The sequence below is a fragment of the Syngnathus scovelli genome, chromosome 19 (assembly GCF_024217435.2).
Source record: "Syngnathus scovelli strain Florida chromosome 19, RoL_Ssco_1.2, whole genome shotgun sequence".
Classification (NCBI taxonomy): Eukaryota; Metazoa; Chordata; class Actinopteri; order Syngnathiformes; family Syngnathidae; genus Syngnathus; species Syngnathus scovelli.
This window is the reverse complement of record NC_090865.1, coordinates 4351317-4373773: the sequence shown is the minus strand read 5'-3', so window position 1 is coordinate 4373773 and position 22457 is coordinate 4351317. Positions and strand designations below refer to the sequence as shown.

Below are 22457 nucleotides of genomic sequence, written 5' to 3'. Positions count from 1 at the left end.
ATGGCCACCATGGGATTAAATGAGTTGTTTATCATGAGAAAAATGACATTTATGGTGGAGTTTGTTGCTACTATAAACCTGGAGGAAAAAATATTTGAAATATATTTCACCCCATGAGACTGCTAGTTGATTATGAAGACACCATTTTTACTTTTGCTGATATAGAGCAGTCATTTTTTTAAAATTATTATCTGAACTTCTAGTAGTTTATTAGTACTTTTAGAAGTCTTACCTTGTGTGGAGCTTTCAAGAGCCGGTGGATGCCTGCTAGTTGGTTGATGAGGGGGATGTCCTCCCTGAAGGTGTACAACGGCGGTCGGGTCGGTTCTGGAAAATTAGTGCTGTTGAATGGATCGGTGTCGTCTAAAAACTGAATCCTGCACACAAACGTGGCCATGGTGCATCCATGCAAGTGGTTGCCAGCTTTCCCCGGGCTGCAGAGCTCAATGTGCTGGTAACTAAAACAAACAAGCGTCGTCAAGTGGGCAACCCGGGACCCAGACTTGATCCGATGGACTGCCGGTCACTCACTATGCTGTCTCTCGTCTTCTACTGCAGATTTTTTTTTTTTTTTTTGCACTGCCCTGTTTTATTCTGGGATAGGCAGGTGGCCAGTAAAGGGGGACGGAGGCGGACTCCAGCAGCCTGGTACCGGAGAGTGTCTGTCTGACACTGACAGCCGCTCCACTGTCTGTATGAGAGTAAATCCACCTCCCTCCCCCCCTCCTCGTCTCTCTTGCGAACACACACGCACTTGCACTCGAAGTGTGACGCATCAATTGCCCTTATTTTCTGTCTCTCTGTGTTTATATTCCAAAGAAAAAGTATGAGTCCCTCATGTAATTTACATATATGTTCAATATGTGTAACTCTTATTTCAGCTCGTATTGTAGTTGCAGTCATTGTTGGGATTTTATTTAAATATGGGAAAGCTTGCAAGTGGTCTCAATAAATCGACTTTTGACTCGCTGAAAAATATTTCTGGATTTTTAACTTTTGTATTTGGTTAATTTCAGGTAGATAGACTGGGGCTAGTCAATAGAGGGCGTTAGTGCACCGTTCACCACGAACATTACTTTCCTTGGAGTTATATAGATAGATAGAGCATATAATACAAATATTTGTTGATTTTAGATTAGCAAAATATGCATATACAGAGACGGATTAACCAAACAATGTCATAAAAAGCATTCACACTAAAGTTATGCCTAATTATTTGTCCGTATTCTGACGTGAGGAACCTCTGCTTACCGTGACGTCATATTACAGCGACGCACGCATCTTTGTTTTGTTTTTTTAATTATTTTTTATCTCTTATTTTATTATTTTTTCACATCTTTGTCAGCTACTGATTTTAAAAAGGTTTGCACTTCGTCAAAATAATTGTTTTTTTATCATAATTATTATTTATCTTTTATTTTATTATTTTTTTTCATCTTTGTCAGCTACTAATTTTAAAAAGGTTTGCACTTCCTCAAAATAAGTGCATCTGCAAAGTGCATTGTTAACCAATGGCGCCCCCTTAAGGCTCTAACTTTTAAGTGCAAGCACCGTGGTGTTAATCATCAATCCACACACATTGATTTTCTACCACTAATCTGGTTTCGGGTCACTGGTGAGCTGAATCATAAACCAACTAAAGTGCATCTCCCTTAATGTGTTACAATTTCACAAGTGCAGGTACGATGGTAGGAAATACAGACCAAATGATTTTTGACCCATCTCAGGAATTCACACACCAGATTAATAAATGCCCCGTGGCATCCATGGCAATCACAACCGGTCCTATTGCTCATCCTGCATCACGTTTCATATTTCCCACAGAACCAGGATACTGCAGCCATTGCATACTTTCACATGATGATGTGGCACCACATGTTGAGATAATTAGATGTCATTAGAGCCAACATTTGGTGACTTGTGTAAATTATTCATCAGAAAACAAATGGTAGAAACGAGTCAGATGGTTATCTTCACCGTTACAGCTTGAATTGAAAATTAAACGGTCGACTTTGTCCTTCTCTATTGAAAAGCAGCTTGAAAAAAAAAATGGCTGCAAATGCCGAGTTTTATGGACAGTGTAAGACGGTTTGTAGTATTGGTAAGCTGGCCAATGAATCTCATTTTCTACTAGGGGGTCAGGCTATTGCCCTCAATTGCAGACAGTAAAGCGTTTTAAAGCAGTTTGGATAAAAGCCCTATAAAAGTGCAGTCGCTTTATTGCTGGAGCTTCTTGCGTGTGAAAATTGTAAACACCATCTGTGCGTGGAAATCGACCTCAAACACTTGCCACATAGTTCAACGTAGTTTTGCACAATAAATACAAATTTGAAACGTTTTTTTTTTTTTAAACATATTTTCCAGTTAAATACTTTCTCCACAAGTGTTTGGTTCCTCATACAAAATCAAATGAGTGAAGCAAACAGACTTCAACGTGACATGACAATTACTTGTGTCATATCAGCTGATTTACGATTTTACTGCTATCGGCAACACGCACACCTAAACAGACACAAAACAGTGTTGGCGGCGGAATGAACTTTCAACCCTGTGTTGGCTCAACACATACATAATGTTATACGTAATAATAAAACATAATAAAAACCATCTTTTTCAATATTACAATCATCCTCGTTAAACACGAATTCCAGGAAAAATACAAAACCACCGCTATCTATTTTTTTTAGCTGATTATAGTAAAAAAAAAAAAGTCCTAATACCCAAGTTATCTTTTTATGTTTACCTTGGTGTGTCCCCAGTTTCTTTTATGATGCTAACTAGTCAACTGGTTGTGACCTTGAGGATTAAGTTGAGTGAGGGGTAATTTGGGCAAAAGATTATTAGCCTGCTCTCCGAGTAAGCTAATGTTTGAAGGAACGTTCGATTAAGTTACCATGGTTACCATGGCATTATTAATATTCATCATTTAGCCAAATATGAAGTACTTTTCTGGTCGTTTGTGACGACCGAGTTCAAATCAGGATCATGAATCCAGTCGACCTCAACTGAGGTAAAAAATGTCAAGAGACGTAACATGTCGTCTTATCAGTCAGTGCGTGTAACTCCGTCGACAAACCGTCCTGTTTATGGGATGAGCACTTATTTAGTGGATGGGTTTATTACCTCCACTTAGGTAATAAACAGCAAACATCTTCAAAGATTCACGATAGAGTTTTTCCAGTTGCCAAAAATGAAGCTGTCAAATCCTGATGGCTTTATTTATATTTGAATGATACCTAAAACAAAATCAAAATGTGAATGAAAAGGACTTTTTCCATTTTACTTTACATATTGTAAGCGATATTTAAGAAGCAAAGTTACAAGCATCCTTTTTTACTCGAAATAACTCCCCAAGCTGAGTAGCCTGGCTAAATGTTAGCTGCATCATTTCACACAGGATGCATCTGATTTTACAATGTCATTTACGTATGAAAATACGAGTCAATGTTTAACCTTGAGCGCAAGACATTGTTTTCCTATTTTTTCTTTTTTTTCTTTTTATCAGCCCTCTTAAAACCCTCTTACGTTACAGTAGTAGTTTTTAAATTTTTTTGCGTGACACAATTTCCGCGTTCTACCTATTTGTGTGTGGCTTGAAGTGATAAATATTAAAATTAAAATAAAGTTTCAGATTTGAAATTTCCATTTTCAGTGTGTTTGTAATCAATATAAGAGGGTGACAATAACAAAAAAGAGTTTGACACTCCTACACTAAGCAATAAGTAAAAGATTAGCGCATCATAACACTCGCAACACACGCACGAGACTGTAAAACGTGACTGAAAACAAAACACGATTAGTAGCCAAAGCACATTTAATGAAAGGGGCGGCCATTATTTAGAAACTACCCCTAACATTGGTTAATGATTGTACAAAATTGATTAGATCTATCCAAGTTGCTGTACACAGAGAAATTTTTTTTTTAAATAAAAGCACACAATTTTTCCGCACTGACAACAGAATCTTGGCATTGGAGGAAATTAAATGCATAAAGCAATATAATAATTATAGCATGGTTAGATTATATAAAAAAATCAACCATGGTTTGATAGTGAATGAGCATGCAAGGATAATCAAATTAAATATATTTCAATTTAAATAATATGAAAATAAATTCATGTTTTTCCAAAAAGTGAATATCGTTTGAGAACAAACCGCATTTGTTTTATTTCTCTTTATCCAGAAATTGTGTTTATATATTATCTTATCATCACATCGACCCTTCGCCTCACAAAATGATGCGAGTCATATTTCTAGCGTCAGTGCAAAGTGTGGGTGACGACCAATCATGTGATGCATTAAACATTGTCGAGAAGGCGACACCTTTTTCCACTTGACTTTGCTGACATGACATAATAAAGCATTTGGACAATGAGCTACTGATAACTGGAGCTCAGGTGCTGCAGGCCACAGTAAATAACTCAACGCCCCTCCTGGGAGCACGCAGTGGCGCTTGAAGAACTCGAGAAGGGTGGACGCTCCACACAAGGGAGGAGATTAACGTGCCGTAGCGACTGAGGGAACTCTCGACCGTGACACAATCAACATGAAGCTGAAGCTACCGAACCCGGGACTGGATGATCGGATCCCTTCTCATGGAGAACTGGAGAAGCTGGAAATTGATCAGGCGGGGGATAGACCCAAGTGGGACAACAAAGCCCAGTACCTGCTCACCTGTGTGGGCTTCTGTGTAGGTCTGGGCAACGTCTGGAGGTTTCCTTATTTGTGCCAAAGCCATGGAGGAGGTATGCTTGCAAGAAACTGGAATTTTAATTTATGTTGAAATTTGAAACTGATTGCTTCCCTGTGACTATCAAAACTCAAAAACTCTTGAATCTTGACTAGGTGCATTCATGATCCCCTTCCTAATCCTCGTGGTTCTGGAGGGAATCCCGCTGCTGCACCTTGAGTTTGCTATCGGACAGCGTTTGAGGAAAGGCAGTGTTGGTGTGTGGAGGTCGATTAACCCCTACTTGACTGGAGTTGGTGGGTAAAAACTACTACTGAATTACCCGTACAATAGTTATTTGCAAGAAATAAAGTTGATAATTGCTCATAAGATGCTTAAAGATGGTGACAAATCACTACTTTTGTCTAAATGAAACTCTCAACTGACTTCAACATAGTTCCTTGGAATAAGATGGAAGCAAATGAAAATTTGTATCTAAAAGAAACCACTCAACTCACTTCAACACCTAAATATAGCTCCAAAGAAAACTTTAATGCTTGCAGGTATATCATCTTTGATGGTGTCCTTTCTGGTGGGCATGTACTACAACACCATCATGGCTTGGATCATGTGGTACCTCTTCAACTCCTTCCAGGATCCTCTGCCATGGAGCCAGTGTCCACTCAATGCTAATCAAACAGGTATGATCATTGAGAGGTTCAAAAATGTCATCAAATGAAATAATAATCATTTATATAGGTCTGGTGGACGAGTGTGCACGCAGCAGCACTGTGGATTACTTTTGGTACAGAGAGACCCTGAACACATCAGAGTCCATTGATGAATCTGGAGGTCTGCAGTGGTGGATGGTGATGTCCCTGATGGCCGCTTGGACCGTGCTCTATGTCTGCTGCATCCGCGGGATCGAAACCAGCGGAAAGGTCCGAGCTTCCTCACAATCTGAAGCATTTGCGTTCGATGATGAGTTTCGTTGACCTGTGTGAATTTCGTTATCCAGGCTGTGTACATCACGTCTACTCTGCCGTACTTGGTTCTGACTATCTTCCTAATCAGAGGACTCACTCTGAAAGGTTCCTTTGAGGGAATTAAGTTCCTCTTCACACCAGACGTAAGCATTGACGCCAATTTATCGTAATATTTCTCTTTTTTTTCTTACCCCTGTAATGAGACAAGTTGATTCATACAAATAATTTTTTCAGTAGCTAGTCAGGACTAATTATCATGCGCATATTTGAAAGGAAAAACAGTGCCCTCTGATGGAACATGTGGGTACTGCACGCTTGAGCACAGTGGAAAGTTTCTTGGATTATGTCGAGTCTGCAAATAGCAAAATATATATTATACTATGATTGCATAATGGCTGCTGGAATCAACACCTCAGGAACATCGTCATAAAATGAATGCCTTTTTCGATTATTACGTTGGCAAGAAATACAATTTATGGAGCTATTAATTTTTATGATTCTGCCACCTTAGGGGGATTTCGTTTGAAGCGTATCCTATCAAAGATTACGATCTTGCCATGTGATATTTATGTAATAAATATGAGCACGTTTGTGCTTTGTAATGTTCATGTCATATTTTATTATCAAAGGTTAATGAGTTGATGAATCCTTCAACGTGGTTGGACGCCGGCGCTCAGGTGTTCTACTCCTTCTCGTTGGCGTTTGGAGGCCTCATCTCCTTTTCTAGTTACAATTCTATCCAGTGAGTAAACATTACAGTCGCATTAAACTACATCTCCACTTTTATTGTATTAATATTTGATTTCACGATAGCAATAACTGCGAGCAGGATGCCGTTCTCATTTCCATCATCAACGGCTGCACGTCGGTGTATTCCGCCACCGTCATCTACTCCATCATCGGTTTCAGAGCCACTGAAAAATACGACGACTGCATCGGAGGGTGAGTGATGATGCAATAGTTTTCTTCGATTCCTTAAATCGGATTATACTTTGCTATTATTTTGTTAAGCTATTATGCTAGTTCAAGAAATTTTTATTTTTGCAGCAACATCCTGAAGCTGGCGAATGCCTTCGACTTAAGCGAGAACAACATCACGGAGAGCAACTACGACAACATGCTTATGTACCTCAACCAAACCAGTCCGGATATCGTGAAGGATTTGCAAATCAAGACATGTGACATGCAGTTTTTCCTCAGTCAGGTATGTGGAATGTTTCTCGACATGACAACATGCGTGCTAACGTTCGCCCAAACTTTCCGCAGGGGGTGGAGGGAACAGGTTTGGCCTTTATTGTCTTCACCGAGGCCATCATAAAGATGCCCGTTTCGCCAATCTGGGCCGTGTTGTTCTTCATCATGCTCTTCTGCCTCGGTCTGTCCACTATGTTTGGAAACGTGGAGGGAGTTGTGGTACCCATGCAGGATCTGAATTTATTACCTAAAAAATGGCCCAAAGAAGTTTTCTGTGGTAATTATTTGTTTCCATCCGATTGCGGGACACTTCATTAGGTACACCAAATGCATCGTTTAGAATCGAACATTTTGTCTTTTAGGTTTGTTCTGCGCTATTTCTTTTGCCTTTGGCCTCATTTTCACCCAGCGCTCGGGAAATTACTGGTTGGCTCTTTTTGATGAGTTTGCCGGTTCCATTCCTCTTCTGGTCATCGGGCTTTGCGAGATGATCGCCGTTATCTACATTTATGGCGTAGATAGGTATGTTCCTCCAGGAAGTTGATGCTTTATACAATCATTATCACACCTTTCAATGACTTTGTGAGATCTTGTCCTATCTGCCGCACAGATTTAATAAAGATATCGAGTTCATGATTGGACACAAGCCCAACATCTTCTGGCAGGTGACATGGAGGGTGGTCAGCCCGCTCATCATGGTCATCATCCTGGTCTTTTATTTTGTCACACAAGTCACAGAGGCTCTCACCTATGTGGCCTGGAATCCAGAATCGGTAAGCATCACGGAATGTTTTTATTTTTCATTTTTTAAACATTTCCCTGGATCGTTTCGCCCCACAGGAGACGTTTCCCACCCTTGAAGAGCGCGAGTACCCGGCCTGGATTTCGGTTATTGTCTTCATCCTGGCCGGCATTCCCAGTTTAGTCATCCCAGCCGTGGCCCTCTTCAAATGTTTGCAGAGGAGATGCTGCAAACAATCGTATGTCAACGATGACAATGTGAAGACTATCTCTGCTGAAATTCACATAAATGACAAAATGAAGTATTAGCCTGGTTCTACTTGGTTTGGGATTTTTCTTTAATCTATTAGTACTCTTTATAGGAGTGTTTATTTTTTTTTTTTGAGAAAACTGGCATGTAAATCTTCCAACGCACATTTGTGTTGTTAATAGTGAATTTGTCGTAGTGCTGCTGGATTATTGTGATATTTAATATTGTGTGTACTATTTGTGTAATGTGGAGTTATTATTTGAATTAATCTGTAAATAATAGCTATTTTAACAGTGATGGATCAATAAATGTGGCATTTTTTTTATCGTATTATTTGTGTGTGTGTCTCGCAAAATTTAGAAAAAAAAATCTTTGTTATTCATTATGTACAGACTGAGCCAATTAATAGTTCTAATGAGATAACGTCAAATTCTATAAAAGGCATTTTCCTTTTAAATAATCCAAAATTGATTTATAGCATTTAAAAAAAAGCGTACTTCAAATAGTATTTGACAATTCAATTATGGGTATATAAGGGTAAAAGTGCAGAGTGCATTAGCTAATCTACATCCGTAAAAGATAATAAAGTGATTTCGACATTGCTTTGTGCTTTGAACAAGAGTTAATAAACGCTCATTCAAGCGCTTCATCAGTCGGCTGCAGACCACTCCGCCGCTTCACTTTTTGGACGACATGAAATTGACTCTTCCTAACCCGGGACTGGATCTGCGGATCTCCAGCCTTGAGGATCTGGACAGGATCGAGAAAGAAGAAGCTGATAATAGACCCAAATGGGATAATAAAGCTCAGTACATCCTAACCTGCGTGGGATTTTGCATCGGCCTTGGCAACGTGTGGCGATTCCCTTACTTGTGTCAGAGCCATGGAGGAGGTAAGATGGAGATAATTATTTCCAAGATGATTTGGGACAAAGATCTCAAGTTTTTCCTCCAAAATTGGCTTCTATTAAGAATCACTTTGTGTCCTTTGTGCCAGAGGTCAAACGGCAAGTTGAATACATAACCCATGCGTGACAGCTGAAGTGTGAAATTGTCAACTTTTGTTAATCATTATCGGAGTAGAAGTTACCCTGAAGAATCCTCAGGCGGTCTATTGAGTGACAATTACATAAGAGATGATATGACTGTTTATCTTGTCTAGTTTAATGGGACTTCCGAGCCTAAATATATAAAATGCATAGTCTACAAACAGACGTGTCTTTGACAATGATTGTCTTGTCCTATTTAACACGTCATAATGTATACATTTAACGAACATACACACACTCAGGACACTGACCTGCCCCAATTCTGTGATTTCGTGTCACTATAACGTAACGCAAAGGTATATGACAAAGCGCTGACTAGACCTGGCAACCTTAATTCTGTGCAATTGTTATTAAAATGCATTTTATACGTTACTCGTCTTTTATATTGTTGTTTTTTGGGAAGGCCGAAAACGGATTAATTGCATTCCCATTCATTTCAATGAGGACATATTATTTGACATGTGAATTTTTTTTTATCATCATCTTTAAAGTTTGTCAAAATGGGACATTTTCCAGGAGCCTTTTTGATCCCGTACCTGCTCCTGCTGGTATTGGAAGGAATGCCCCTCTTGTTGCTGGAATTTGCCATCGGCCAACGTCTTCGGAAAGGAAGCGTGGGAGTGTGGCGGGCCATCAGTCCTTACCTGACTGGTGTTGGTACGTTGAATCCTACCAAAAAATAAAAAAAACATAGTTTATGATGCTGTATGTTTTTTTTTTTCAGGTATTGCCTCCATGCTGGTGTCCTTCTTAGTTGCTTTGTATTACAACAGTTTGATAGCTTGGATCATGTGGTACCTTTTCAATTCCTTCCAAAGTCCACTGCCTTGGACTCAGTGTCCGCTCAATGAGAATGCAACAGGTACCTTCTGTGAGATTTAGATTTTTATTTTTTTTTTGCATGACAACAATTCATCAATTTTCCTTAATAATGGCTGCTAGCTTAATGCAACACAAGCGCACCACTAACGTTTCTGGATTTGCTTAGGTTTTGTAGCCGAATGTCAAGAGAGCTCCACCGTGGACTATTTTTTCTACCGGGTGACCCTCAACAGCTCAACGTCCATATCGGACTCTGGGGAGCTCCACTGGCCCATGGTGGTGTGCCTTTGCTGTGCATGGACTGTTGTATGCATTTGCTGCATCAGAGGGATAAGCAGCTCGGGCAAGGTGCGTTGTGATGAGATTTTCGGATAAAATACAAAAGATGTTTTTAACGTGCGCCATTTTTGTTTTGATCACAGGCTGTGTACATCACGGCCATCCTGCCATACATTGTGTTGTCCATATTCCTGATCCGAGGACTAACCCTGAAAGGCGCCTTTAGCGGTATTCAGTTTCTCTTCACCCCAAATGTATGTTTCAAATATCAAGTGTACCTAATGAAATGTCTTCGAAGTGGATATTAGTAATGGATTTGTTCCAGGTGGAGGAATTGATGAATCCAACAACATGGCTGGACGCGGGGGCTCAGGTTTTTTACGCTTTTGGCCTGGCATGGGGCGGGCTTATCTCATTCTCCAGCTACAATCCCGTTCAGTGAGGCTCTTATTCATCATCTTCTCATGTCTTATGTAGATGATGCTGATGTTTTTTTTTTTTTCAAGTAACAACTGCGTGCAAGATGCTGTCATCCTGTCGGTTGTCACCGGCTTTACTTCCGTGTTTGCTGCTACCGTTACGTATGCCATCATTGGCTTCAGGGCCACGGAGAAATATGACCTGTGTTTTAGTCAGTGAGTACGCTTCCCTTTATATATTTCTTTATTATTATTTATTTAACAGCTACCGTAAATTTGGGACTATAATATGATAGTCTGGTGGGGCTTATAGTCCGAAAATTACGGTAATTGTGATTTCAAGTTAGCCTTGTTGCGCAATTACAATTTAGATTAATTGTTGTTTACTATGCCGGCCAGAGGCGGTTCTAGCTCAAATGGTAGCAATGGCCCTTTTTGTCCCCCCCCAACCCAAATTGATGATGTCTGAGTTCCACTTAAAAATTTCTGAGCTTCTCATTTCTTTTCTTCCCTAGCAACATCCTGTCATTAATAAACGGATTCGATCTTCCTGAAGACAGCATCACTCCAAGCACTTTCGACTTGGCTTTAGAAAATCTCAACAGCTCCTCTCCCGAGGTTGTTCTCGGACTGAACCTTAAAACCTGTGACTTGCAAAAATTCCTCAGTGGGGTAAATTTGTCATATTAGTTGTTGTTTCTGACATGTTGTGTCATGTGACTAACGTGGAAAATGTATCCAGGGAGTGGAGGGAACAGGTCTGGCATTTATTGTTTTCACAGAGGCCATCACCAAGATGCCAGCTTCACCAGTCTGGTCTGTTCTCTTCTTCATTATGCTCATCTGCTTGGGGCTTTCTACCCTGTTTGGCAACATTGAGGGAGTGGTGGTCCCCTTGAGAGACTTGGGGGTTTTCCCCAAAAAGTGGCCCCATGAAGCCTTGACTGGTACGGGCCACTAGATAAAATACCCAACTGTTTATTTTTATTTTGAGTTTAATTGCTTTTTTTTTGTGTTTCAGGAATAACGTGCCTCGTGTCTTTCGTCATCACCCTCCTCTTCGCTTTGAATTCCGGCAATTATTGGCTTGGACTTTTTGACAGATTTGCCGGATCCATTCCGCTTCTGACGATTGGATTCTTTGAAATGATTTCTGTCGTTTACATATACGGCATTGACAGGTAAACATAATGATTATAAATTTGGTCCACTTTCTGAAACTCCGTGAGAACTATCCAAATATTTCAGGTTCAACGAGGACATAGAATTCATGACCGGACGCAAACCAAACATCTTCTGGCAGATTACGTGGAGGTTCATCAGTCCTCTCATTGTCCTGGCCATTTTAATTTTTTACTTGATAATCCAAGCCCAAGAAGAACTCACCTATTCAGTCTGGGATCCTGCTTCTGTAAGCATTTCACGTAATCGACTCAGATTCAACATTTTCCTTGTGATGAATAATCTAATGATTGTGTTTTATGCCTCAACAGGAAGCGTTTCCGTCTTTGGTGTCCAAAGCATATCCGTCTTGGATCAATGGAATGGTTTTTCTCTTAGCGGGGGTTCCGAGTGCAATCGTGCCTGTGTATGCATTGTGTAGGTATATCTTTGTGTGCTGCAAGCGACGAGTAAATTGAATAAGATAAAGCTAATTTTACATTTAAAAAAAATATATATAGTGTTAAAATGATTTTAGAAAGAGATCATGTTTCTTGGATTACATAACAATAGCCACCGGGTGGCAGTGTAATCCAGGGGTCACTAACCTGTATGAAACTGAGAGCTACTTCTTGGTAACTGATTAATGCAAAATGCAGTTTAAGACACACTTTTGAAATTCCTTGTAGTTATGTAATCATTATTAATTAATTATATGAATCAATGTGGTCCCCGAGGGGGGGGGGGGACTTGATGCTCGTGGCACCATGTTTCAGTTTTTGAAATCAGTACAGCCCTTATCAGGACTGTCAGGGAAATGTAGCCAAGGTTTTTATGATGTGCAAACAAAATAAAAATGTTACAAAACAGAGTATCCTCACGATAACTCTCCGAGGCCACGTGAAGAATGTGTGTATTATGTAACTGCTATTGTTGAAAGCCTGATCTGCATTGAGTTGTGATGATTTTTCTGCAAAATGTAAAAGAAACAAACAAATCTCTGTATTTTAATTGATACTTTGGAAGACTTAAAAAAAAACAGTTAAAAATCTGTTGGGGTTAATTAATCTCATAAATTGAGAGAGGCGTGTTGTTCATTCTGAACACGGCTCCATAACCAGTTTGAGGTGGGTGTGCACACTTGTGCAACTACATCTAAATTTTTTAGATTTAGTCCCATTCTTGGAAAATATTTTTTCTCAATTGCGTAATTTCCGCAAATATCTCGCGTTTGAACAGGGGTGTGTAGATTTTTTATAGATACGATCTACGACCGGCTCTGTAAATGGATTTTGCTGCATCGCACCACTCTTGTAGTTATGTGTAAAAAGATCTCAGAGATTATGAATATTTCATTAGCGTGCTAATTTCTCACCTCATACTAATGATTCAGTTGTGTCACAAATTTTGAAGGAAAAAAAAAAAGCTTTTGGCCTATTAAAATTAGTATTTAGGTCACACAAAAACAAAAAAATCCTAACAAGTTGTGTCTGGTGCAAAGAAAGATAAAAGTCACATCCACGGGCAGGTGACCAACATTTATTTACCATTATCAATTTTACAATAAAACCAGTAACATCTGTCAACATTAGCAAAATAAAGAACAGAAATCAATCCAATTGTATTTACAGAGACAAAGCAGATTCAGGCTCACACACGACAGATAAACAACTCTGCTTCATATCAAACCGCAACAGTGAACATAGCAAGCTGAAGTGTGTTTTTTTTTTCCATAGTAATAAAATCAAAACTTGTCTATAGTTTTTTTTTTTTTAAACAAACAAGACATAGCTTCTTTTTAAGATGGTTCTCTATAATACACCACAAAATACTTCAAATTTGGGTTAAAATATAGGAATGTAAAAAGTTGGCGAGTCTCTTCGGATTTATTTCTTGTTTTTTTTTTGTAGCTATTTAACAGTCATTTCAAGTGGTGTTGTCCTCGTTGTTCCTTTTTCGAGCTTCTTTTCTTCACAAAGGAGGCATCTTGTCTTCTTTGTCAAAGTGGGGGGAAAAGATGTGTCCTTTATCAACCTTTCGTACGCTTGGTGTTGTCGTCTTGCCGCCGCGCCAAAATACCTCAAAAGTCAGTCAAGGTCCAGATGTCGAGCAGGAAGTGACCTAGTGAATCTCGTCTGTCGTCTTGACGAAAAAGTGGCACGTCGAAGGAGTCTCTCACATACATGTGTATATATTTACATATACATATATCCATATACATATGTATACATATACACATATATATATAAATATATATATACTCTTAAATTCTCTCTCGCTCTCTCTCTCTTTCTCTCTCTCTCTCTCGCTCTCTCTTTCTTTGAAAAACAGTTCAGCCAGTTCATTGTGAGCTGCACATACAATTACTCCTTCTTTTCAGAGGGGGCGGGGGTCGAGCTGCTCTCCTCTGTGGGTTTCGAGGCCTCAGGGGCTGGAGCAGCTGCCTCCTTGGCCTCCTCCTTGGGGGCGTCCTCTTTGGCTGCCCCCTCCTCAGCTTTCGGGGGCTCGGCCTGGGCCTCCTCCTTCACCTCCTCCTTCTTCTCCTCCACGGCGGCGGCGGCGGTGGCTCCGTTCTCAGCGGGTTTCTCCTCGGAGGAGGCGGCGGCGGCCGCTGCCGGTTCCTCCTTGACGTTCTCGTTCTTCTTGGTCTTCTTCAGGTTCAGCTTGAAGTTGAAGGATTTCTTCAGGGAGAATTTCTTCTTCTTCTTCTTAGGGGTCTCCTTGGTTGCGGCGTCGTCGGCTGCAGCGGCTGCGGCCTCGCCTTCGGGTTTGGCCGCCTCGCCGTCGGCGGCGGGTGCGGGCTCGATGGCGTCGCCTTCCGCGCTGGCTTCGGGCTCCTTAGCCGCCTCGGCCGAGCCATTAGTGGCGGCGGCATCCCCGTCGGGCTTGGTGGAGACATCACCATTAGTCTTCACGTGTCCATTCTCCTGCAAAAAATAAATAAATAAAATAATTCATCATTTATTTGTGAAAATTAAATCAATTAACAAAAAAAATGACCTCAGGGTCATATTTGATCCTATTCCAGTCGATTCAAATCACAATTTCTCCTTATTTGACAGAGCATCGTCGTGTTCATCAATCTGCGTCGTCTGGCTGAGGCGACGCCTTGCAGCTCCACAGTGAGCCGATACGCGGCAGTAAAGTCACGCAGAAGACTCGGGGTACCAGACAGCCCCAACAAAGACGCGACTGGAGAGACAAGCTTTTACTTATTGTTGATTATATAGGGGGAAAAAACGAATGAAGATCATTTTAACTAGTTGAATAATAGTTTTCCTTAATTAAACATTAAATTCAAATTAGCAATTAAATCCCCTTAATGACCTTTCGATTAAGAGCAAAATGTGAAAGGTGCATTTGATACAATAGAGATAGCAGGCTGACTTAAACCAAGGACTGGCGACGTGCGCTCAAGACGTCCCCTCCCCCTCTTTCTCTTTTTTGGAATAAACCTCCTCCAAATGCATTTATTACTACTCCATCTTAAAATTCCTTTTAGATGAGCGAGGATGCTGAAAGCCCCACCTGACTCCCCCCTGGGAGGAAAAAAAAAAATCTCCCATTCATAGGGAATCAATTTAGACAACACATTTGTATTGTTGCGCGTCTATGCAAACTTTTGCGCGACTTCTCATTTGCAAAAAAAAAATGTTTGAATTACCTGGCCGTTGGTTTTGACAGCCGCAGCATCAGCGGCGGCGGCGTTCGCCTCCACGGCCACCTCTCCCTTGGATGACTGAGATCCCATTGTCTTCTTTGTCTGCCTCTTCCCAAAGCAAATGAAAAAGAAAAACTAAAAAAGACTGGCCCGAAGTTAATCCAACCCCAGGTCGAGTCGCGTATCCAGCGGTGAAGCAACGAAAAGTGTATATTTGGGAATTATTATATTTTTTTTGAATGATTCCAAGTCCGTCTCGCTGGTACTAGTCACTCCGGGGGAGAGAGCGCCTCTAAACTCATCAGCGCTTGAACGCAACGCTTCAACATACAACAGGTTTGGGGCGACACCCGGTGGGCGGGCGTTGTGCCGGTTTCAACCAATCGGCGTCCTGTCTGGGGGAAAGTCTAGCAGGCTTTGGCCAATCACAGCAGAGGACCCCCAGCAGTGAATTGAAACGGTTCAACTCGTTTTTCTACTGTTTTATATTCATTAAATGAGAAATAAAACAGTATAAAAGCCTTCCTTATGTTTTTTTTACGTTTATACATAACACATTTGCCATTAATCCAATATCACTTATAAGATTTACGCTATAAGATAAAAGATATAAGATCATGATCTTAAAAAATATCTCATCTGTCTTCTATATTCCATTTTTACTTCATTACAGTAAAATTGTTTGTACTTTATTACTTCCAACCTCTGAATAGAGAAATGTGTCAGGGCTACTACGGTAAACTCTACATGTTTTGACCTTTAGGCAAAAAAAATGTAACCTTTAAATGACTCAAGGACGAGATTTTGATGAGTCAGTAAGGACTTTTCGAATTTCATTACACACACATGTTCGCACTCGCACTTTTTCACTTTCACTCTGACTAGTCCTAAAAGAAGGGATTCTTTCCTCTGTGTTGAGCAACTTTTGGTTTTACTATTAGCAAATGTTTGCCCAGTGTTTGTTTTAACTCACAGTTACACACAAGTCACAACATTTCTTCTTAGTTCTGTGGCTATTGACAAAATAAAATACACACAACTGATAACTGGAGGAGGAATTTGATGTTTTTCAGGATTTCTGTTGCTTGCATTGCAGTAAATGCATCCATACAACAAAAAGCGCCATGGCACTATCACACAATGGTGAATGGAGAGTTCATCTATTGTCTCTATTGTTCAATGTTGTCATATATTTGTTGAGTTAAAGAACAAGATCAGCATTTAGACGAATGGTATATCACGTTGAGTCCTCATGGTTGCATGACTAGATTTCTTGTTCACTTCCGTTGGTCAACAACATACCAGAAGCTACAAAAAAAACGTCAATGGGATGATCATGCACATTCCACCTGATCATTTTCTCCCATGTGCATTTCTCGCAACAGCTGTTAAAGCTACAAATCTCAATTACGGGAAGAAAAGAGTCTCAGTGTCCGATGTGACAAATTGATCTTTGCAGCAACCAATCAGGGAAATTGATTTTGTAAGACTTGGGAATATCGGAACGCATGCTGTCATGTTACAGACCACCGGGGGCTACTTTGTGTGCTACTTCTTATTTTGCAGTCACAGCGAGGGGACGACCTTTTCTCACACACATATCACGCTGTATCTACTTGGCCTTGTAAATGTCATAATAATGTATCCACTGTGTGCTGTGGAATGCCTGGCACGCAGGCGCTCGTGTGTCCTCCAACCGTCTTTTTTCTGTGAATGGGCTTCTTCAGCCCGCTCGAGGTAACATCACGCTCAACATTTACAGATGGAGAAAGATCAAGCGTTTCTTTCTTCTACTTTCTTGAGAAAAAAAACAACAACAATAACGAGGCGCTTCGTGGCGGTGATGACGAGGAGGAGGCGGTGATGATGTTGGTAACATGTGCGTCGGTGTGTTATGTGCATATAAGGGAAGCATTGTCATGGGACGACCACTGGGGGGGAGGGGGGGGGCAATTCTTCACCCATGGATCACACATAACGCACACACAAAGCCGAGAGGGCATCAGCTGTGACAGAGTTCATAGAGTACGACCGAGGGTTGGAATGCAGAGAAGAGAAATACGGAGCTCGGTGATCGCTACGATATAGTCGAGAAGACCTTACATGGAAAAGATGAGAAGAACAAGAAAGCAGTTTTGATGCTCATGTCAAAAGATTGCTTAACCACAAAAGTCACACATACAGATGTGTTGGTATGCTTCGATTAACAAAAAGGAAGTGGTGCAAAAATGACAGGAAGCTTATTTCTAACAGCCCCATCAGCAAAAAAAAAAAAAAGAACATCTGTGGAGGAGGTGAAAATCAATTTATCAAGAGCAGCTTAAATGAATCACATACAATGTCAGATTAGTTTTCCAATTTCAAGTGTCCACTTCTTACTTGAATGACTCAATTTGAGTCTGACATCCAATCACTCTTGTTACTTTCTCCATTACTTGTTGACACCATGTTCCACCTCGGGTTATCCCTCAAATTGTCTCTGCCCTTTGACCCCTCCCCACACACTTTGCTTTGATCACTCACTCAAGCTTTTCCGCCTGAGGCTTGTCTTGCAACACTGCCTCGACCAGGAATGCTTTTGGTTTTGGTCCAGGAATGCCAGACCCATCTTCACCTGGACTCCGTCATTTATTTCCATTTGTCATCCATTTGAGCTTCTTCCCAGCCGTCTCCTTGCCGTCAATGAGGCTTTGTGTGTATATTCGCGGACGTCTGGATGGCATACTACGGGTGAACCCGGTTTCCCAAAGGGGCCCATTGTTCTGCGTCTCATCTCGCTATGGATGAGCATCGGGGTGGGCGGGGGTTGACAAAAGGGAAGCCAAGAGGAAAAGCGACGGAGGAGACAAAGGATTATGGGTATGAAATAAAAAAGGGTGCCATGAAAGAGCTCAATGTTTGTGGACACCCTAAACAAAGCAGGAATGTCATGTTTAGGGGATGAAGTTAATTATTTTTGTGGGGGGAAACAGAGCCCGGCTCGGATTATAAACACAATTCTAATCAAAAGCAGCCTTGCTGTGGTCATAGATCCCATATGGCCTCGTGGTGGACCTGACAGATGTCCGTGCTGGACAGAAACAAGAAAAATAATCACGACTATGGAGCTCTGATCTGCCCGGCGACCTGGGGTTAAGGGGTCGGGGAGTTTGTGGTAAACAAGTCAAGCAGGAAGCAGAAAGGTGCTAGGCTTAGAAAATTATTTTAATTGCAAACGAGGGAGCAACTATTTTGTGTTGCTCACGTTTCATTTCACTTTCAGGGTTTACCGATAAGTGGAAATATTTGGGACTTTCCAATGACTAATTTTTCAACAGTCACCAATGTTGCATTATAAAAACCAATTGTGGTATTTTCCAGATTCGTCCTCTGTCCACTTCCTCTTTCTTTATTACGGGGAGGCGGTGTGGGTACTGCTTATATGCCATTGTGTACTTTTACAGCGTAATGCAAAAATTTCCTGAATTTGACCTTTTAAGAACATGGTAACATTTTGTGGTTCCTCTCCAGGAAATTACTCAACTTTACAATACATTGCCAGAATGTTGACATATGATAACGAGCGTAAATAAGAAGAAATATATAATATAATATAATATGATATGATATGATATGATATAATATAATATAATATAATATAATATAATATAATATAATATAATATAATATAATATAATTAATATAATATTTTGTCGTCAGTAAATAGGAAATAAATTAAAAGAGAGTAAAAATAGGTTTGGGAATTAGTGATCTAAGAAACGACTAGTCTAATTACAATCCATGGCTACTGTAAACACACGTGTGCATCTCCCCCCCACCCACACACACCCCAGGCACACGCAGTGCTGGAAATGGTGTCAGTCCAGTATAAATCCCTTTTGACTCATGAGCATGCCTTTGACCTTATTGCCATGACAACGGCTTCTACAGGATAATAACGTTGTGGCAACGCTGACACGCTATGACACAACAACGCAGACGCTCATTGTGTGACGTGTCGCTCAGAGCTTTTTTTAAAATATCTTCTTTCTTTCTCTTCCCTGTCGAGCTTCAGGTGCTTTTTTTTTTTTTCTCTCTTTTCTTGTGACCTAAATTTTTGTGTGCAATGTGCTCTGTAATGTGTGTAAGGGAATTTAGTTAGATGGAAAGGTCTTGGAGCTAGAAAGGAAAAGCATTTGGTAGTTGCTTTCAAAACAAGATTGATAAAAAGGTAGGTCAGGGCTCATTGCTGAGCATGTGCATTGGTGTGTGTGTGTGTTTCAAATCTGTGTACACCCACGCAAGAGTCCTAAAATAAATGCTTCTCCTTTCATACATGTGAGCACATTCAGCAGTGCTGAACAACACATTCACTCCCTCCCCTCCCCTTTCCTCTTCTTCCTCCTCCTCATCTCCCCTTCACTTTCGAAAATGTCAAAGGACAACAGGGGATGGGGAATTACGAGAAATAGAAAGTAAAACAGAATAAATGTGTGTTCAGTTATTTCTATCACCTTAACATTATTATTGACTGTAAGCGTGTTACCTAAAGCTGCTCATTTTATTCGACTTGAGCTAAAAAAATATATAATTTTTTTTTAGTGTTTCCCGCTCATAGCTAAAAATGCTAATTCCCAACGTATTATGTATCTTAAGCGACTTGCCGTGTTTATTAGCAAATCCTTCATAATTAAATGCTGTTCAGGAAAGAAGCTTAGTGAATTACTGGATGTCATAACTACGCCTATTTCCATCCAATCAAAAGACTCGGTTTCAAAACATCCTTTCCAAAATCCAAATCCACGATTCTCAATGAAAACCACTTTTTGCTCAGATAGTTTGCAATCAACCTGAGTTTACTACCTTTTTGTAAGTCCCGGCTCATTCAGCATTGGTGAGTAACACTCGGCAGTGCCCACTTGACAAAATATAGTGTATGATGCATAAATGGACGGGCGTGAGTCAGAGGGGAGAAACGCTGATGAATGGCTTGATGGCACACTGACCCACTACTTTGCAGCTGCGTCGCCAGTGGCTCCGCTTGGCCTCATGAAACAGACACAGACTGATACACGCAAATTAATAAGGCCTTTTAACTGGACTTAGAAGTCCCTTTGCGCCCCTAACAAGCAAAAGGCCTTTTTATATCCGCTTATTGTCGGGACTTTACACATTCACCATTGTGTTTCTCGTCGGCCGCCGATGATGATTTAAGCACGGGAATGGTTCGTGTCATTTGGGGTAATCACTGAGTGTTCACGAAAGAGGAAGCCATGTAGCTTCTGTATAGGAAGCTTAAAACTGCTTTCACTATTACTTTTTTGTCGACACAGACTGCAAATCTGGGAAATTTATTTTGGGAAAAGCATGATTGAGTAAGATTGAACCTAGTTGGTAAAAGTTCGTTAACCTTTTTGAACCTGCTTTTATAGGTCACATTAGGAGAATAATCTATCATAAAATATGCCATTTGATAAATTATACGGAATTCACCAGAGAAAACACACCTCGGCCATTTTAACTAAAGTTAAAAATGAAACACAGACATGGTATTTTTTTTTTTTTTTAGTTTTATTTCACCAAAATGTAATTAGTGCTTCTTTGGCATGTTTCCCACTTTGACAAATATTCATGGGAATCTGTTAATTAGTTTTTGTGTAATCCTCCTAAGCAACAAACAAACGTCAATTAAAACAATACATTTTGCCTTCACGCTTAGCAGAGTTCAATTTAATTTAACCTTTATTTATTCAGGTAAGGCAACCGAGAACTCATTTGCAAAATCTGCTCTTCACCTTATTTAGCTTTAGAGCCATTCCGCTATTGAATATGCAAAAAAAGTCACTCATCCAACCATATCATGCTCAACCTAACCCGAATCAGAGTCGCACAAGCCGCGGGCAGGTGCTTTTCGAGGAACGCCGTCGAATTTGCATCGCTTGCTTTGCGGCCATTTTGTATTGCGTGCATTCTGCATGTCGCGTTGAGGTGACGAGAAGAGAAAGGGCAGCAAGTGGCCCTTTGCTGAAATATGCCCAGCCTGGAAAGCGAGCGTAGCGGGGCTAGCGTTGGCATCGTCAGCGATAAACACGCAAACATTGGTTGTGTCCTCCCAGCACACCCTCTGGGCTGGCACATGGAGCAAGAGGGGGGGGGGCGAGCCTGCGTGTGCCCAAGGATGAGACTGAAAAGAGAGCAGGATGTAGCGATGGCAAGATGGCCGCACGGCTTTGAAAAATAAAATCCATTTGGCTCCAGACTACATCTAAAATGCACCAAGCGGAATTATTCCACTGCGTCGTTCGAACACAGTGGCAGAATCCCAAAATGATTCCATGGTGGCCGTTTTATGTCGTCCCTTTTAGAGGGTGGGAAGCGAGCGTAGCGCTAGGGGAGGGTGTTATTATATAAATTACTGTAAAAAGGATTGATAGGCAGACAGCGAGATGTGTCGGGAGTCAGCAAAGGCGGAGAAAAGCAAAAAAAAAAAAAGGAGGGCTGTTGTGTGTGTTGACCTAATTCCATGCAAATGGCGGCTCCAGTGGCAGACAAATGTTGGCGCTCCATTCGACGTCGTAATTCCGGAATCTGGCTTTGGGCCAGTCATGATTCGCACGCATGTCATCTATATATATACATGCTCCCTAATGATCGATTAATCTACCCAGTTAACAAGGGAAGGGAGAATAATAAGTAAGCGAGCTCTCAAAAGCGGCCATGACACATCCAGCCCAGGTTGCCAAATAAAACCGAGCAGGCTCATCGATTTATTCTCATGTATTGTTCCACATGGTGAATATATGACGCTTTATACCTGAACTGTGCACGCTGCAATATTGTAATTGCTTTCCTCCCAAGCATCTATAAAGGTGTTTTATTACTACTGTTAAAAGCGGACATTGCTGTGCTATTATCTAAATGCTGCTGAGAGCTGCAGTAGCCTCCAACTTGCCCAGGACAAAAAAAACGGATTCATTCTAATCGGACTGCGTTCGATTTGACACGGTTAATGATGCTGAATATCGGCGGTGAACATCTGCTGGTAGCAGTTGAAGATAGTGTCAGCGTATTGGGAAAACATTTCAAGGCAAGCAAATCTGGGATCTAAAAAAGTCTCTTGAATGGGTGCAGGAAATAAAATTCAATATGTCAAATAGTTGAATATATACTAAAGGCATTGGGAGATTAATCAAAGTTGCTTTATTTTATTTTATCTCATTTTATTTTATTGTATTATTATTTTTTTTT

At 40.7% G+C, this 22457-nt stretch overlaps 4 protein-coding genes across 7 annotated transcripts in view; 2 read left to right on the top strand and 2 right to left on the bottom strand.

Annotated features, from left to right (window-relative positions):
* Window positions 1-695, bottom strand: part of fhod3a (formin homology 2 domain containing 3a) — a 31550-nt gene extending 30855 nt beyond the window's left edge. For 3 of the 4 annotated variants that reach the window (XM_049751355.2, XM_049751356.2, XM_049751358.2), the window contains exons 1-2: window positions 532-695; window positions 233-458 (exon numbers count right to left, since the gene is read on the bottom strand). In XM_049751355.2, the coding sequence (XP_049607312.1) occupies window positions 233-397 (165 nt within the window). In that variant the 5' untranslated portion in view covers window positions 398-458; window positions 532-695. Of the gene's footprint in view, window positions 1-232 lie in introns of all 4 variants that reach the window. The other variant, XM_068648898.1, reaches the window with a different exon arrangement.
* A 3660-nt stretch (window positions 696-4355) lies between these two features.
* LOC125986885 (sodium-dependent neutral amino acid transporter B(0)AT1-like) lies at window positions 4356-8170 on the top strand. Its single transcript, XM_049750809.1, has 12 exons — window positions 4356-4745; window positions 4846-4986; window positions 5233-5370; window positions 5429-5610; window positions 5688-5798; window positions 6285-6397; window positions 6469-6597; window positions 6703-6859; window positions 6922-7126; window positions 7212-7371; window positions 7460-7622; window positions 7690-8170. Exons 1-12 carry the CDS (start codon window positions 4547-4549, stop codon window positions 7897-7899), a joined length of 1908 nt encoding a protein of 635 aa, XP_049606766.1. The 5' UTR covers window positions 4356-4546; the 3' UTR covers window positions 7900-8170.
* Window positions 8171-8533: 363 nt separating this feature from the next.
* Window positions 8534-12440, top strand: LOC125986886 (sodium-dependent neutral amino acid transporter B(0)AT1-like). The gene is made up of 12 exons (XM_049750810.1): window positions 8534-8732; window positions 9405-9545; window positions 9613-9750; window positions 9877-10058; window positions 10133-10243; window positions 10315-10427; window positions 10496-10624; window positions 10924-11080; window positions 11151-11355; window positions 11430-11589; window positions 11657-11819; window positions 11902-12440. The coding sequence occupies exons 1-12, from the start codon at window positions 8534-8536 to the stop codon at window positions 12046-12048; spliced, it is 1845 nt and encodes a 614-aa protein (XP_049606767.1). The 3' UTR covers window positions 12049-12440.
* Window positions 12441-13088: 648 nt separating this feature from the next.
* On the bottom strand, window positions 13089-15543 carry marcksl1b (MARCKS-like 1b). The gene is made up of 2 exons (XM_049750808.2): window positions 15234-15543; window positions 13089-14496 (listed from the first exon to the last, which is right to left on the bottom strand). The coding sequence occupies exons 1-2, from the start codon at window positions 15318-15320 to the stop codon at window positions 13933-13935; spliced, it is 651 nt and encodes a 216-aa protein (XP_049606765.1). The 5' UTR covers window positions 15321-15543; the 3' UTR covers window positions 13089-13932.
* Between the last annotated feature and the right edge of the window lie 6914 nt (window positions 15544-22457).

Excerpts from the sequence above, each read along its gene's own strand:
- LOC125986886 (XM_049750810.1), top strand. The coding sequence starts at position 8,534 with ATGAAATTGACTCTTCCTAACCCGGGACTGGATCTGCGGATCTCCAGC. Across the intron at positions 8,733-9,404 it reads GTGTCAGAGCCATGGAGGAG|GAGCCTTTTTGATCCCGTAC; the intron begins GTAAGATGGAGA and ends GACATTTTCCAG. Across the intron at positions 11,820-11,901 it reads CAGTCTGGGATCCTGCTTCT|GAAGCGTTTCCGTCTTTGGT; the intron begins GTAAGCATTTCA and ends ATGCCTCAACAG.
- LOC125986885 (XM_049750809.1), top strand. The coding sequence starts at position 4,547 with ATGAAGCTGAAGCTACCGAACCCGGGACTGGATGATCGGATCCCTTCT. Across the intron at positions 5,371-5,428 it reads ACTCAATGCTAATCAAACAG|GTCTGGTGGACGAGTGTGCA; the intron begins GTATGATCATTG and ends TCATTTATATAG. Across the intron at positions 5,799-6,284 it reads AGTTCCTCTTCACACCAGAC|GTTAATGAGTTGATGAATCC; the intron begins GTAAGCATTGAC and ends TTATTATCAAAG.
- marcksl1b (XM_049750808.2), bottom strand. The coding sequence starts at position 15,320 with ATGGGATCTCAGTCATCCAAGGGAGAGGTGGCCGTGGAGGCGAACGCC. Across the intron at positions 14,497-15,233 it reads CTGTCAAAACCAACGGCCAG|GAGAATGGACACGTGAAGAC; the intron begins GTAATTCAAACA and ends TATTTTTTGCAG.